Source organism: Sander vitreus, chromosome 3, assembly GCF_031162955.1.
Source record: "Sander vitreus isolate 19-12246 chromosome 3, sanVit1, whole genome shotgun sequence".
NCBI lineage: Eukaryota > Metazoa > Chordata > Actinopteri > Perciformes > Percidae > Sander > Sander vitreus.
The window spans coordinates 8,995,806-9,013,547 of record NC_135857.1 but is presented as its reverse complement, the minus strand read 5'-3'; the positions used below and the strand labels follow the sequence as shown (position 1 = coordinate 9,013,547).

The 17,742-nt window shown below is 41.9% G+C and overlaps 1 protein-coding gene across 3 annotated transcripts in view; it reads left to right on the top strand.

Annotated features, from left to right (window-relative positions):
* Positions 1-17,742, top strand: part of aplp2 (amyloid beta (A4) precursor-like protein 2) — a 96,460-nt gene that overhangs the window by 27,369 nt on the left and 51,349 nt on the right. For all 3 annotated transcript variants that reach the window (XM_078245887.1, XM_078245886.1, XM_078245885.1), the window contains exon 2: positions 16,062-16,235. In XM_078245887.1, the coding sequence (XP_078102013.1) occupies positions 16,062-16,235 (174 nt within the window). The remainder of the gene's footprint in view (positions 1-16,061; positions 16,236-17,742) is intronic.

Sequence of the window (17,742 nt, the reverse complement as noted above, 5' to 3'; positions counted from 1 at the left end):
TGGTATCCAGTGTTTTTGTGCTTTGGAACAGCTCCACACAGTCTCATTAACAAGGGCATGTTCAATCAAGCACAGGTTGAGCGGAAAGGATTACAAATAGGCTTACCATCTGACCTGGGGCGTGTCATGGCCGTGTCATGGCTGTGCCATTGTCTTCCATGGTGGGCGTTGGGGGGTGTGGTGTGGCCGCTCCCCTGTGACAGTTCGGGGCAGAAGCAACAGAGGAACTTTCCTCTTCTGTCCGGTCTCGTCTGGCTATGAATGATGGGAGGTTAATGAGCCAAGCAGAGGTGACCGCTATTCAGAAACATTATGTTCAGCTCTCTGTGAAGCGTCTCCATGTCACCTCAAACTCCAGCAAACACAGGACTCACGCACAAGCTTCCAAATTAATTTCACAGTTCAGTTTCCCCGATCATGTTTTTAGTAAATTGTTTTTGCACAAATTAAAAAACTGTATGCAAATGTTTGATATGGGAACAAAGAACAAGATTATTCAAAGAAATTGTTTGTTTTTTTGTAATCACATATGCACATTCCCCTACAATTTTCCCTTTCAAGCGAAGAGACTGGTTTTTGAGGAAGTGGAAAGTGAGTGACGTCTCTTTGTAAAGAGGAATCCCACACAGAGTTCACGTGGTACTTTAAGTTTCACAGATTGAGGTTGTTTTCTTTGTAGGGAAGTGGAAGTGACTGGACTCCACTGTTCCCCAAACTGTGGCAGCGGTGACTCATAGGGACAATTGAAATGGTGGAGACAAAAGGCTGTTTCACTGAGACAGAGGAGCTCATTTGCATTACAGTGAGGGGTTGCCCTTTGGAGTCTAAGAATGTGACACCTTTTACTTTCATTATTCTGTTTTTACTGTCTGCTCTTCTGAGGGTGGGAGGTGGTGGGGGTGTTTGGTCACTAAGGAAAATGTCACTGTCCCTCTGTCGCTGAATGGTTTTATTTCAGTTAGCCTAATAGCTGGTTTGATTTGCATTGAGAGATGATTTTATGGAAAGTACCCCATGCCAATCTCTAGGTATGGTGAAGGGGATGTGATGATGTGGAGCTATTTTAATTCCAAAGGCCAAGGGAACTTTATCAGGATCCATAGTATCCTGGATCCATGAAATAACTGGCCTTTAAAAATAAAAATCTGCCTGCCTCTATGGGAATTTAACATAGGGGTGTACTTACTTATGCCCCCTGTATTTTAAGGAAGAACATTTATTTATTTACGATACATTATTCATTCACAAAGAAAATTGGTGTCCTTAAAGATTGGATTGTTCCTCATTTTTTTATTTAAGGCATTAAGATCAATTTCCAAAAGATGATTTCTTTTATTCCTCTTTTTAGTCAACTTTAGCATGGGTGTCCTAATTTTTTCACATGACTGTATGATGGGCTGTAATGGACATATTAGAGAGATATTAGTCTCATTTTTCAAACTTTTTCATACAAAAATGAGATCATTGGATTATAGATTCAGCAATATACTGGGTGCTACAGTAGCTACTGATACTGTATCAGAGTAGATATTTGTTTTGATATTTTGGTGACTATATGAACCATATTAGTCATTTCCTGATCTTGTTATTAAGTCTCTAGCTAACACTTCTAAAGCTGAAATGATTAGTTTATCAACCTGCAGAAATAATCAACAACAATTTTCATTTTCCAAGCAAAACTAGTGAAAAAATGCGAAACATGATGTGGATCCAGCTTTTCAAATGATAGGATTAACTTGCTTTTTTTTTTTTTTTTTTATATCTTTGAGTCTTGGATTGTTGGTCGGACAAAGCAAGACATTTGAAGATTTACCTTGGACTTAGGAAAAGGTGTGATGGCCATTCACGATTTTGGACAATCCATAAACTAAACAGTGAATCGGTTAATCCAAAAAGATAATTGTCAGATGAATTAATAATAAAAATGATGGTTTGTTGTGGCCCTAAATTGTTCAGTCAAAGAGTTAGTTGTCCTATCGCCGCCACTACCTATTAGCTCCTCATATCTACTTTAATACTTGGGTTCAAACTTTCCTTGTTTATGAATCACTTCTAAAAGTACCAGCTTTCGTCCCTACATACATACATATCTATGAATGGCACGTTATATCAAGTCAAGTCCACTTCATTGTCAATTCTGCAATATGTGCCAGACATACAGAGCAATTGAAAATAACGTTTCTCTCCGACCCACAGTGCAATTAGGACATGTACAACAAGTATAATATAAAAGATTAGAATCCATTAGTATTGTATACATGGGAGCGTGCCTATGTTCCCACAGCCCTATGTTCCCACATTAACACTAACCCTAACCCTAACCCTAACATAGGGCTGAGGGAACATGGGGCCTAATTTTAAGAAAAATCTTAGAAATCTGGGAACATAGGGCTGTGGGAATCAGTGGCGGATGGAGAACGGGACAGATGGGTGGGCCTGGATTAAGTCGAGGTGGGCCTGAATCTAGGGTGTCCCGAAATCAAAGCAGTTGTCCCGAATCCAGGAAATTATATTAGAGCAGCAGTCTGGAGTCGCCTGATGAAACATAAAAAACTTTCACAGGGCTTAAAGGAGAAAAAGGGAATTCATTATAGATGGGTTATTATTTTCGTTGTTCAAGATACTGCTCGTTCAACTTCCAATTATGATTAACTATCAATAATTATTTGACTAGAATAAATTAGCCAAAATATCAACAAACTACCTAGTATTTTCAACATACTAGGTCATAGTTTTGACCTTAAGCAAAACATTATTTTATCTCATGTATTGTTTTCTTGTCCCTGTAGAAATGTGTTTCTTTATGTTGAACGTTGGACGCATTTATTTTGAGCAGAAGAGGACCGTAAAGTGGTCTGATATTGGCGAATTTGTGTTTCTAGGAAGGCGAAGGAATGTCCCGCCCTTATCCACCTCTGATTGGCTGGTACCCGCTGACTTCGTTTGTTGGATTGGTTAGGTTTAGGCATGAGGAAGGACATTGGTTAAGGTTAGGGTGAGAATACAAGAGTAAGCCAATCAGAGGCAGGGAAGGGCAGGCCATGGCTTTGCCCTCCTAGGAAACATGAATTTGCCTCCGTTTGTGCGTCATCTTCCGGACTGGTTTAAACCGACAGAAAGTTGCCAGAGCTTCTGCTTCTGACCTGCGGGGAGAAACACAGACTTCACCCCGCACACAGCGAGAGTTTACACACACCCAGCTGCAGACAGTCACCCTCAGCATGTCCCCTTTCTGTGTGCTGAACCTCAGCAAAAATGAGTGAGTGCAACTTGTTTAGCCATACTAAACCAAAATCAAGATACCATGACACTTCTAGCGAACGTTACCGTTGGTCGTGCCAGATGATGTTGCATTGACCAATGAAAACACACCAACACACTTAACTTTTTAAATAGTTATCATGCTTATAATTTTAGTATTTTTAACGTTATAGATAAAATACACCACATACAGTACTAATATCCATGTTTAACTATACAGAGTAGTATTTTCTTTTTGTGAATTCCTGATTGGGCGGGCCAGTTGTCATTGTGGGCGGGCCCAGGCCCGTCCAGGCCCGCCCACAGCTCCGCATCTGGTGGGAACATAGGGCCTAATTTTCAGTGAAGAAAAAATTCTTAGAAATGTGGGAACATAGGGCTGACCCCGTATATATCACTTTGTATTGTGATTCTCAGCGAGGTCTAACACGGTCAGCTCATGTAAACATCTTAACCAGCTTCACATTATGCTCATGAATAAGAAAAAACGTGATTAGAGATTGAATGCTAATCAGTATTTCAAATCCCTCTAGGCATATACAGATCTTTTGTTTGTTTTAGTGATAGTGTCTGTGGCACAACTGTCACAAAGTGAACCAAAAGCAATGCTGTGTTCAGAAAACGGCAGCATGGATGGTAGGAAACAGCTCATTTCTTTGCAGCGACAGCGTAGCAGCTTTCAAGTCACAGCTGACGTTGCAATCAATGCAGCTTGAGTTAATCTGCTCTCTGAATTCCTAAACGTGAGAATCAATAAACACCAAATCCGTACATTTCCCTCACTTTGAAGCCAACTGAAGCTCTAGACTGCCCCACGTCCTTCTGTACTTATACTCACAGTATGATGCTAATAAAGCACATGAAAGCGTCTCATTTTCACCTCCATTTGTGAACAGTTGAAAACATCTAGAAGTAGTTTGCGTGTGTGGAACCAAAGATCCAATTCAGTGGCTGGTTCAGATGAGTTTTATTCACTGGCTCCGTCTCTAAACAAAAGGTCTCACTCACACTGACCAATGTAAAATGCTTTGTTTTAACACTAGGCTAGACAAAAGGCAGACCGACTTAATTAACACAGGAGACACTACAAGTTCGTTGATCAGAGAAAATAATAGGTGAACAGGGAAGAGGATAGCAGGATAAAATGAGACTAAGGCCACGTCCACACGTACCAAAACGATCTTTCCCGAAGGCTAGAGGTCGAGGGGTGTGGCGATGACATCATCGATACGCAAGTGTGTGGCTTCGCCGTCCAAACGAAGCCGCGAGGGCGGCGTTTTCACCCTGGGACCAGGTTTCAAAAAAGTACGTCTTCAGGCAGTGCGTTTACGGGATTCGTTTGGACGATCGGCCAAAACGATGCAAAATATGTGCGTTTATACCAAAAAGCGTTTCCGTGTGGATGGCCCCTAAAACGGTCAGGTAATTAATTTTCTTCTACAGGGCTGTTTAGACAACCTGAAATATTAGCATTCATTGATCAATAGGTCAAACCTCTGCATACATATTGTGTTTTGTTTTTGTTCTGTGAGGCATTAAATCACATATATTTGGCATTTTGAACCTAGCCTACAGGGAAATTCAGTTGTTGCAGAAGCAAGACACAATAAACAAGAACATGCTATTCTGAAAGCTGTTATATAAATGCTTTACTGTAATAGAAGCTAATAAAGAAGGCTGTAATTGCTCCCCTCCACATGTTAGCCCGATGCAGTAATTGCAGTGAACACTGCTCTCTAATACTCGTCAACGCAATAAGAAAAGAAAATCAATGTTAGTTCTTGGTCCCTATATATTATATAGAGTGTGTGTTTGTGTGTGTGTGTGTGCCTATCTTGTTTAAGTATTAACCCACCACAGGGAAGGATTAGGTGGATTAACGATGCCAGACATTTCTCTGCAGAGTCACATGGACACTAAGCATTCTGGGAACCCACGTGTCCTGATCGGTGCCTCATTCTGGAGCTGCTTTTATACAGGCCCAGACTGTGAGGATGGCTTCACCATACTGTACCTCTGCCAAAATTAGACTAGTTGCCATGGCTCAGTGAGGCCTACAAGGTTGGGAGATGAGCTGCTGTTGTATTCAACGTAGGGAGGTTGCGATACACTTATCTCACGATTCATTCCAAAGTTCACGAAACGATTTGTTTACCAGAATGAGCTGCAGACAAATGACTGAAAAATATTCCTTTATTTCCATAAACAACTGTGCAAAACAACTGATGTGTGCTCTCATCAAAAGTGCAACTGAAATTGTATTTTATCTTAAATAAACAAAAATGACATTAACGCTTTAGTGTGTAACTTTTTGATATTAATGAAAACGTCCGTTACATTCAAGCCATTGCCAGACGAGTTGCTACAAAGCTAAGCAAGACTATTAACTCCACACAACTCTCTCTGTGTTTCTCAGTATGGCTATGTTCAGAAGATTGTGGCGTCCGGCGACTTTCACATGCAGAAACTCGAGTGAAGATAATGACCTCTTCTGAAGAGTCCATCGAAGATCACCGGAGGCTTGTGTCATGTGGCTGCAACAACAGTGTTGTTGTCATTACTTAGAATTCCTCATAGGGGAGACAGAAACTACGCACGATGGCTTTAAAAAAAATCTTTTCAAATAAGTAAGTTAAAGGCTGTTTTATACTTCTGCGTAAAATCTATGCCGTTGCTACGTGCGTAGGTACGTGGAGACACAAACCTAGGCCGGACCCTACGCCGTAGCCTGACGTGCACCTCTCGAAAAATGTAACAACACGTCACGGTGACGCACGTGGCTCGGCCGTGGCTTGGTAGCGTTGCATTTCCCCCCCGACTCATTTCCTGGTTCTCCTTCTCCATAAACATGAAATCAAAGAGAGGGTTAACTTTTCCTGCTACACATTTCCCACCGTGGTCAGAAAGAACAGGGGAGACACTCTCACTATGACTCTAGAGTCACAACTTGCTCCGAAGTGAATCGTCGTCACTATCTCACTTCTCCTTCGCTCTATCACCCACTCCCCACACACATACACGCACACACACACATGCCGGCTCGACACACACACACACGCACACACACACATGCCGGCTCGACACACACACCAGCGCACACTATAAACATCAGGCCACTTAGGTAGGCTACGGCGAAAGCTCTGCGTTGAGCCCCCGCGGAACCATAAAACAGACTTAAGAAGACGTAGTGACATCTAAAGTAGATTACGCCCTAATAATCTTTAAACATTTTTAACCGATTCATGGTGAATCGTTACATCCCTACAGAGGAATTCTGTGTATGGTTTGTTATGGCTATTTCAGAGTCTCTGTGTTTGTGTTTGTGTTCGAGGATCATCGCCAGGACTCAAACCGCAGTGTTTTGAACATCATGGTGCTCATTTATCTTATTTCCTCTTTCCAACTATCCTCCTGTAGTGTGTCCTGAGCTCACACACTGCTGATCATGCTGCCCTGAGTGGTTGACCTGAGACACCACACACACACACACACACACACACACACACACACACACACACACACACACACACACACAGAGATTGGATTAGCTTCTTTGGATCCTGCCCAGATGCTGTGTGGTAGGTCATGTAAAACTGACCCGTACCGGTCCAGGGGGATTTTCCCAAAACCTCGTTGTGTTTAGTTTGTGTGTTTGAGCCAGTAGTCTTAGTTGCTCTTTCCTTTTATCTATTATTCCTGCTGGTGTTTGTGTACAGTCATCATTGTTGACGATACCAGGCTTCATTTACTTCCTTGGATTATAGAAGAGACCATTTTCTGCCTTTTTATTACTGTACAGCCCTGTTTCCACAGCTTGAAAAATTCCCTGAGCTAAATAATCAATCTACGTTGCTCACTTTCAATTACACTCAGCAAGAAATGAAAGTCTCTGGGAAATAATGCTGCAAGAAATACAACCTGGCTCTCACACTTCTAATTTATTTTTAAGATAAGAAAGGTGTGGCACCGGGGAGGATTAAAAAACGAGTTAAATATATATACATATGCGCATCATAAAATGCTTGATGGTGTAATGCAGACTAGATGTAGACAGTAAAAGAGCGGTAACTCAAAATAACATCTCTCTTCTGCTTTAAGTGTAACCGGATAATGCTTTCCACTGGAAATGAAGACAGATTTACGTGTGTGTGTGTGTGTGTGTGTGTGTGTGTGTGTGTGTGTGTGTGTGTGTGTGTGTCTTGTGTCTGTGTTGCTCATTAGAGATCCAGACTCATAAGGTATATTTATCCGTTACAAGATTAAAAACGAGTGTGTTTGTTTGTGTGTGGTTTTTTTCTGACTAGCACTGTCTTGCCTTAGCTTGTTTTATGTGAAACTTGGCTCGCAGCACAGAGCAGGCTAACAAAACATGTTTGTGTGCTGGAGGCAGACTGGGAAAGCAGCAACAGACTGGTGTGTGTTTTCAGAGAAGAGTGCAAATGTGCTAAATGATCCTCAGCCTACACAGCTTTTGACAAGCGTCTGCGGTGGCAGGCCTGTCTCTCCGGCACTCACGCCACCTCACGTCCTCTTTTATTGCATTATAGTCTGCGTTCGTTTGAGAAAAATATGTCAAGCCGGGACATAAGCCAATCGGTGCGCGTTCCCTGCTGCCGTCGTCTATTTACCCCATTTGTCATTGCTTTATTGCTCTCTCTCGCTCTCTCACTCTCTCTCACTGCCTCGCCCTTTTTCCCAACTTCCACTCCCTCTCTTCCTCTTTTGTCTCTCCCTGTGACTTGCTATACCTCCACCTAGCAACAGGTGTTCACATTTAAACGTGATATAACATCTCACAGTGAGTCAGTAATGAGAGCTGGATGCTTGATGACTTGCGCCTGTTAGGTGTGGCGGCATATTTTTTGCAGTAAATTTGTGTCTGTGCTGAATTCGAGACCAAAACCAGAGCTTTTCCAGTCTGTAGATCAACAACAGATACAAATGTATCTGCTAAAGCTTTAGATGTTTTAATACAATACAGCTCTACATGATAGTCATTTATACATGATAGAAGGGGAAAGAAAATAGATGAAAATACCTCGTTCTTACCCGGTCTCTGAAAACTATCATTGTCTGTCGACTCCATCTCAAAAGATATGTGTTTGTGTATTTTTACACCCACATTCCACTCCTTTCTCTTCCTCTAACCTGTCGAAATGTCCGTGACTCATCTTTTTGATCCCAGTTAATTAAATGTGATTACAGATCTTGAGGCGATCCAGCCAACCCTTCCTGTCATATAAACCTTTAAACTTGATATGCAGTCTTAAGCATGTTTTATGGTTGTGCGGAGGCTCCACTCAGAGCTTTCTTCGTAGCCTACGTAACCGCCGAAGCAAATTACTGTAAGAGTTATTTCAGGTGACCTTAAAGGAGGAGTTCAGTTACATTGAATCACATTGAAAAGAAAAACAAGAACAAAACTCTGACCCACAGCTAGCACAAAAAAAAGTCTAATGAAGCAGCGATATTAACAGCCAACAGCAGGGGGCGCTAATGCGATCACTTATATTCTACGTGTAAAAAAGAAAATTAGCATTAGGCCGGCCACAGACTGGATGCGTCGCATGAGCATGTCAGCTGCGTGGCGTGTCCGTTTTTATTTCCCATGTTAACAGGTTAGAGCTTGCACACTGCCTGCGTGACACGCACGTCTCAGAAAACGCCTATTTTTCATGCGACACGCATTCGTGTTGGAAGCGTTTCCAGGCAAAATAGAATACAAAAATATGTTTCTATGTAATTTTGACACAAATACATATTAATAAATGACTTTTTGATGTTTGAAAGTCCCTAGGTTTTGACATAAATGCAGATATAAATGTAAAATAAAAAATTATCGATTTTCAAATGTCGCACCTATCTATACTGTAGCCTATTTTGCTGTCAATACTGCCAACGTTGTCTTTGCTGTAATCAAATCAGTATATATGTATGTTTAACATGAAGTATACTGCTGCTTGAGTGCAGGGGAAATGGGAAACCTACATGTGTACAGACAAGGCTAGCAGCAGCAGCGCCGCGCCAGACACGTTTGTGGTGTGCAAAGACATAGAAAACGCCACGCAGCTGAAACGCAACAGAAACGCCACGCTCACGCCACGCATTCAGTCTGTCGCCGGCCTTAGACGTGAGTAAATTTCACATCAGCAAGTACTGGTAAGCACCAGGAGCAGGACACATTAAAATAGGCTGCTTTTATCCCTATCTTAGCGAATTGCATAGTCCGCTATCAACATGGGTGTGCATCATGATTATGAAAATGATCGTGCCATTTAGTGCTGTCAAACTTAACGTGTTTAATCATTTCTTTTAGGTTAATTTGAAACATTAAACGCGTTAGAAATGAATCGCGGGTTGACCGCGATTTCACTTTCTTGAATATGAGAGGTTGTAGTGAGCTCACCTTTGCTGCTGGGATGAAGACTGGTATCGAATTAAACGGGAAAACATCAGGCATGCATTGGTACCACTCTAAACGTGCTAACAAACAGGGAAGGGGGCTAAATAATTCACCAAATTTAACCAAACGTTGAACCAAAACATCCTATCTTGCACTTTCTGTCTGTCATCATTGGTTTTGAGATGTTACTTGCTGTGAATACCTTGTCTCATAGGCTACAGTATTGTGGCGTAGTATCAGGACATCCTGGCTAGTGTCTGTCGCGCACGGCTAGGGGGCGTATGGCCGGATGATGGGCCTATTTGGGAGGAAGTCCAGGGCTGTTTTTTAGCCCCAGTCCGTCCCTGTGTTACAGTCAGCAGAAGTGAGTGTCCGGTCGGTTTTCCCGAGGCCAGTCATCCTTGTGGTTCAGGTATCGCTGGTGATGAGACAGGAACCACAGACAAGATAAATCTCTTCCTCTGCCCTACGGTTTCCCCCTCAAGCCCTCTGTGTTTGTGTGTGTCACTTCTCGTGCTCTCTGCTGATCTCTCTGTGCAAGTGTGACCCAGAGCAGCTCTTTTCTAAACAGGCATGTGACTACAGAAGGTCCCATTTTATGCTTATTTTCAGGTTCATACTTGTATTTTGGAATTTCTACTAGAACATGTTTACATGCTTTAGTGTTAAAAAAAACACTGTCTGTCTGAATTTACCTGTATTCACCCTTGCTTTGTTTAAGCGCCTGTCTCTTTAAGCCCTCTTTCCAAAAAAGCCCAGTCTTCTCTGATTGGTCAGCGTTTCCGGGTCTTCTGCCTCTGCATTCTCAGAGTCTCTGCACCGTCATTGCAGTCGGGGAATGACTGTAACGGCACTGTGGCGGCACTTTCTACCTATATATATATATATATATATATATATATATATATATATATATATATATATATATATATATATATATATGTATATAGTATAGTTGTGACATCACAACCTTACAGAAGTCCTGACGACTCGTTTAAACGCACAGTTTCTGAATACGGGCTGTGTGCGGTTCTCTGTTAATTGAGCGTTTTGATTCTTTTACAGTATTTATATAACACCTCAACCGGCTTAAAAAAAATTCATGGAAATCTCACTTTTTACTATATGGGACCTTTAAGGCAGTGGTATAATAAACCTCCTCTCTGCCTCCCCTGCGATTGTTGCACTTGAAGAATTGAAGACCCACTGAGACTTTATCTCTGTAGTGGAGTCAAGGGGGCGTAAAGAAGGCCCCGATACTTGTTTTTTCACTGCCGCAGAGTCTAGTTGTGGTCAGGCTGTCACTACCTACTCTTGTCTTCCTTCCTAACATGTTTCTCTGAGTCCCTCATTTCCTCCCCACCTCTCTGCTTCTCATACAACCTGAGTCAATCTCACAAAGGAATGAGAGGGAGGAGAGCAAACAAGGCTGTGGTGACGCAGACAGAGGGAGGAGTGCAGCACAAAGACATGGAGATGGAGGAAGGAAGGGGAAATGAGGTTGAATGTGAGGCTGCTGTGCCTCAAATCAAGTGCGTGCGTGCGTGCGTGCGTGCGTGCGTGCGTGCGGACTCCGCTCTGGCTGGCTCTGCGGCTCATCACACGCTAAAGCCAACTGCTGATTACACAGCACTTGTTTTGTCCTCGCTCTACTCTGTTCTGCGCCTATTATCAGACGGAGAGCTTTGTCTAACACAGTTACTCAAGTCTTCCTCTTCAGCTGTTTTTTTTTTTTTTTCTCCGTGGCTCTGCTGCTGCAGAGGACACCTCTGCCTCTGCCGGCGTCTCCTCAGGGCTGGGGACGCAGCGAATGGTCAGACATTTGAGTCCAACACTCCTCGCTCATTCCTTTGATCTCTCTGTTTACTCAGCATGATGACATTATGACAATCAAGAGGGCATCAGTTCCATTCTACTTCCTGTCTGGAGGCTCCCTAGTGTGTCTTTTGGGATAGTTTGGCATGCAGAGCTACATGGCCTCACTGGTTCATTAGAGTTGCCTGTGCTGTGACACCCCTAGCATCAGTTAGTGGTGTAGTACGCACTATACCCACTAAGAAAGCTCTATGATTTCCATATACCCACTTAAAAATGCCCAATGACACGCAACAACATACTTTCCATTATATTTTTGATATATTTTTGAATTGTCATCTGTGTTTTTCTTCATCGCATAGTCTAAATAAAGGGATTTCCACCGTAAATTGGTGCATAAAAGTGTATCCGGAAATGTACAGGAAATGAAGTCGTTGATGCTTTCCCCCCCCCCACCATTCTGGCCAATATACAGTGCAGTATACCCACTACAATATATTAGACTACACTACTGGCAGTCGTGACTTATTGTCTTAATGAGGAGCTGATGAGTAACTGCACCGTGTCATCTGAAAGCTGATTACACAGTAGTTTTGGACAGTCGGTGGGTAGACTGGGTGTTCCTGCTTCCTGCTTGCTGAAGGAACTGCAGTGTTCAGTAAATGATGACAGGAAGGACAACACGGGGGACAGATAGCAGATGTCCTCTCATGAATGCTATACAGTCTATGGTTCAGAGGGTTGGGAGGTAAACAAAGATGGGGAAATCTGGTTGGAAATCCCATAATCTTTGTCCCTGTGGTATCTCAGAACCAGGGTTAAACCAAAACGAAAATAAGCAGTGAAAAAAAAATATATTTAGTAAAGTGAAACAAAGAAAAACTTAAAGAAAAACAAAAGCAGCCACAACAGTTTTTGTCAAATAATCAATATGATATGATGCGTTTTGTGACACTGTTGGCACAGAGGTTAATATTACTGAATTGGAAGCAGAAAAACCCACCAGCCCATCTAACATTACTGATAGAGGTGATGCATCTTTTACAATTGGAAAAGGTTAAATTCTCACTCAGAGGGAATCTAAATAAATTGAAGGCGATATGGCAACCTTTTATAGACCATGTTGAGAAGACAACACTGTGACTGATAGGCACGTACCCTGTGGCACCCCTTTGTTACAAAAAAAGCACAACATTATAGAATGTGAAGATGTTTTACTGTGTTAAAAACTTCAAACAAAAACTATACTGAACTGAAACCATATTACCAGGCTAAAAAAGAACAAATTTCCGTTTTAGTTGTTTAGCTTTAAAGTGCTCATATTATGCTTTTTGGCTTTTTCCCTTTCCTTTATTATGTTTTATTTATTTTTTTTCTTTTTTTGCACGTTATAGGTTTACAAAGTGAAAAAGCCCAAAGTCCACCCCAAAGGGACTTACCATCTCCAACAGAAAACACTGTTCACAAACTGCTCCAAACAGCTCTGCTGTAGTCCAGCCTTTACTTCAGGGACGAACGTGCGTCACTTTGTAACACACGTTATAATGCTCGCCTTGCTGCTAGCGTGGCACTCCCTCCTACTCTGCAACTGACAAGTGAAGGATTTTATTCTAAAATGTGACCGATGACCGGTCTGGCCCTAAAAAGGCCAGACTTAATCTGACTCCAATTCTATGGTCACTACACTCTGAATAGTATTCGTTTACTGGTAGATCAGAGATATAAGACTCAGGATTCGTCCAGTTAAAGTTAATAACAAGCTTTAGTGAATGATATCGCAGAATACAAGAGCGTATGCATACGGATCAAATAGTATACAGGTCTATCTTTCACCTATCGATCAGTCAAAGATTCCCCCAGCATCTGATCCCCTAAGTTAAAATACTGTCTTATTTATTCACTTCCATCCCATCCTCTGGTGGTGCTGTCATCAATTGGATACAGTCCAGATCTTCTGGCTCCAGCCGGCTCCTAACGATTTGTAAAACTCTGTATGAAAACACGACCATGACTTCTCCCATTCTCAGCTCAAAAGAGATAAGTCGCTATTGTTGGATTTGAACACCTGTGTGTTTTTAATCTCCTGCAAACTTAAGGAGTTTCATGAGAGCCGAGATCATTTCCATACTCTGTGTCACAAATCCCGCGCTTTCAAAACATTGCTCCATTGTTGCCTCCGTTTCCCCCCCCGATCAGAGAAGACCTTTTTTTTCAGGCAATATCTCACACTCTTATCACTTTAAAACTAGATGGCCTCTCATAACCCAGAGAAGTGGAGGCAACAAGGTCAGGTTCATGAAATCTAAAACCTCTTCTTAACACTTTCACAAAATATATTCTAACACAAGCTAGCAGAACTTACTGAGCGTGTGCGACTCCCAACAAAGATGGAACAGAAGTGAGATGCCTCACTCTGTAGCTAAAACAGAGAGCTCAACACACAGGGTGAAAAGAGGAGCTGCAGCAATGTGCAGTACAACAAAAATATGGTGTTTACTGAAAATTAAACCACATAAACCTATTCTGGTACAACCTCTAAATACAATTATGAACCTGAAAATGAGCATGATATGAGCACTTTAACATATCTCTACTGAAAAAAGAAAGCAGCCAGATTTCTGTTAACTCTCATGACGTTGAACAACCACGGGAAGTGAACGGACCTGACATGAGATGGCGCTGTGCTGTAACTGCCTCACATCGGACACTAAGAGTGCAAAGATTAAACATTAAACATGGTTATTGTCTAACCATGTATCCTGTATGTATAGCTAAATACTTCTGGCTCTAACAACAACTAAATAAAACTACTGTAAAACTAAATATATAAAAACTAAAACTATTGTCCATATTTAATGCTGGTCGCTAGACTTTATCCTTGCACTATTGGACTTATTTGCACTACCACCATGACACACACTCTCATAGAGCGCCTTACCATGCATTCTGAATCACAGGGTCAGTCCCTGCCCTGTCACTGCAAGTGTCTCATGCTTATACATCCCTTAGTACATTCATGGGGATTTTTTATTTAGTATCTTTTCTTTTATTGTCCATACTATTCATGTGGATTTGTTATTGTTTATGCTGTGTGTGATGTCTTTAAGCTACTGGGACCTTGAATTTCCCCTTGGGATCAATAAAGTATCTGTCTGTCTATCTGTCTGTCTATCTATCTATCTATCTATCTATCCTATCTATCTATCCTATCTATCAATCCTATCCATCTATCTATCTATCCTATCTATCTATCTATCTATCTATCTATCTATCTATCCTATCTATCAATCCTATCTATCTATCTATCCTATCCTATCAATCGAGCTATCTATCTATCTATCTATCGATCTATCCGATCTATCTATCTATCTATCTATCACTAAACCTCTGTAAAAACTGAAACTCAACTTAAACACTCTGGGGAAAAAAAACAAACTAAAATGAAATCCAAAAGTAACAACTAAAATAAAATAAAAACTAATTGAAAATTCAAAACTATTATAAGCTTGCTCAGAACACATATTTACATTACATCACATTGTTGTTTACATGTGTCTGTACAGCACATATATAGGCTAGTGGATGATGCTCCATCAGTGTTGAAGAAGAAATGAGCCATCCTTTGTGGAAAACTTTTGGTCCCAGGAGGCCTGGATGAGCCATGGCGGACTGCGGGATTGTTTTTCCCCTTCTGTTCTCGGTGTGCAGCCTCTCAGTCACTCAATGGGCACTAGAGCACAAAACAAACCTTGTGCACAAATCCAATCAATCCCCTACTCGTTTAACCATCAACCTAGCCAAACATTCCCGAGGTGCTTTTAATTTGTCTCTTGTCTGAGCCCCTCTGCTCTCTCAGCACTGTGGAGTTGAGTCGCAGGAGCAGCCAAGCGTTGACAGCCAGTTCTGATGCTCCATCACATCTAGCACGGTTACCCATTGCAGTACATGAGCTGAAACATACTGTATGTGTTCAGACTCCTGTGTCAGGCTTAGGGGTGCAAGTTTTGTCACGATACAATATTATATCGATTCTTTGGACAACGATAGAATATTTACTGATATCACAAAGTCTGGCACGATATGATTTCGATTTCAGTTCAGGGGCCTGCAACAGATACGAGACGATGCATGAGCCCATTTAACACAGTTCCATTTATAGCAACTCAAATAAGATTTGACAATGTCATTACTGAGCTCTACCAGACATCTTAATTTAAAACAAACTACTCTTTTTTTAATAAAAAGAATAAATATAATTTTGGGAATGTAAAATGATGCTGCATGTTACGGACGATATGTATCGATATTTTCACTTTGCATTGGTAATATTGGATGGCGGATCATTGAATCGATGTATATCGATTCAGATTGATGTATCGTAACACCCCTAGTCAGGCTCATGACAGCTTTATGGGAAAAGCAAGTGGGGCAGACATGTCTCAAGTTAAGTCAGCCACAATACTATTCAGCTTTTATGGGCTCTATAATGATTGAATGCATTAACCCCCATTTCTCTCCCTCTCTCTCTCTCTCTCTCTCTCTCTCTCTCTCTCTCTCTCTCTCTCTGTCTTAATTGTTACAGGCACTAGCAGCCAATGCAGGCACAGGGTTTGCCGTGGCCGAGCCACAGGTGGCGATGTTCTGCGGAAAGCTCAACATGCATGTCAACATTCAGACCGGCCGCTGGGAACCCGACCCATCCGGAACCAAGAGCTGCGTAGGAACCAAAGAGGGTGTGCTGCAGTACTGCCAGGAGGTGAGTCACTGTGACACAGACACATCTCTAATCTCCATCTTATTTATCAGTCTCAGGCTGGATCTCACTTCCCTTAAATTGCATCCCCGTTTCTTTCACTTGCTTCACTTCCTTGCCTTCTTAGTCCGTCCCACAGAGGGATCACGGGAGCGATGCGAGGTTATCACGGGAGGAGAGAGGAAATGTGTTTTAGGCTGATGAGATGTCCTTTCGTCTGAAGCGTCACATTAATTCGTCAGATGTTTGGGCGGAGTTAGCAACTCCTTCGGCTGCACGGCTTCCAGGAAGGCTGCTCTCGTGTATCCTCGCCTATAGCTCCTCTATGATCCCTCCCTGATGCTAGCTCCTCCTCAGGGCAGGAATAAGAGCTTTGAGACGCCCTTCAAGAAGGAGCGCCAGAACAACTCCCGGTTCAGCCGAGAAGCGAGGAGCGAGGAGATATCAAATAAGAGAAGTGAGATGCAGCCTCAGAGAAGTGGTGGAATTGAAGTCCGTTATAAAAGGACAGGGACAAAGTGGGTTGCCATCATAGGTACAACCAATTCAAATGACTTTAGGGAGAACTAAAGGTTGGAGGTTCTCGCCCATGTACAGAGCTGCCATTATCATAATAATCTTTTTTCATAAATGAAAAATGACTAAAACCGATTAATCGATTATCTGTTGGCGATTAATCTTTGTAGCTCTGGATTAAATGGAGATATAATGTGTTAATTGGTAAACTTGAGAGGTGCTGGTAGGCAGATTTTTTTTACAGTTAGACATAGTCAGGCTATCTGTTTTCCCCTTGGTTTCAGTTTTTCGTGCTAACATAAGCTAACTGGTGGTAGCCTCAGATTTAACGGACAGATTATATTGAGGGGAATTGGCTACTAAAATGGAAAAAGTCACTTTTCATTTCACTGTAATTTGTCATTGGAGTCAGTTGGAGTTGTTTCCTGAAGTCAGACATTATTTGCAGTATAGTGGGTGGCATTTCAATTAGCAGACCCTGCGGCTGTCATTTATCCAGCTGCTAGCAGTCTCTACAATTAAGGACATGTTTTTCCATGACATATTGATATCGTATGTGATGATATTGTTGCTCTTTTTTCCTTGTTCCTAAGTCTGTATCTTCTTACCCAAGAGACTGCTGGTATTGCCGTCATGGTTTATCATGCAGCTGTCCAAGACAAAAAGCAGGGCTGTACATTTTTCGATTAGCCTTCCTCACAGGCTTCACTTGCATTTATTGATGACATTTTGATGGCATTTGGGGAAAGTGTAAATTGCGTGCTCTTTCATGGTTGAGCAGATGGCATCTAGGGAGTATAAAGCGTGGATTAAAGGATCCCATTGAAGCTCCACTTATCGCACCTTCTCTCTCCCGCACTGACACACACACACACGCACACACACAGATACAAAATAGCTCTCTCATTTGTTGGTATACCGGCAGGTTTAATGTCACTCCAGAGGAGGACAGACTTTGTTTATTATGTGAGCTGGATGAAACTGAGAACAAGGT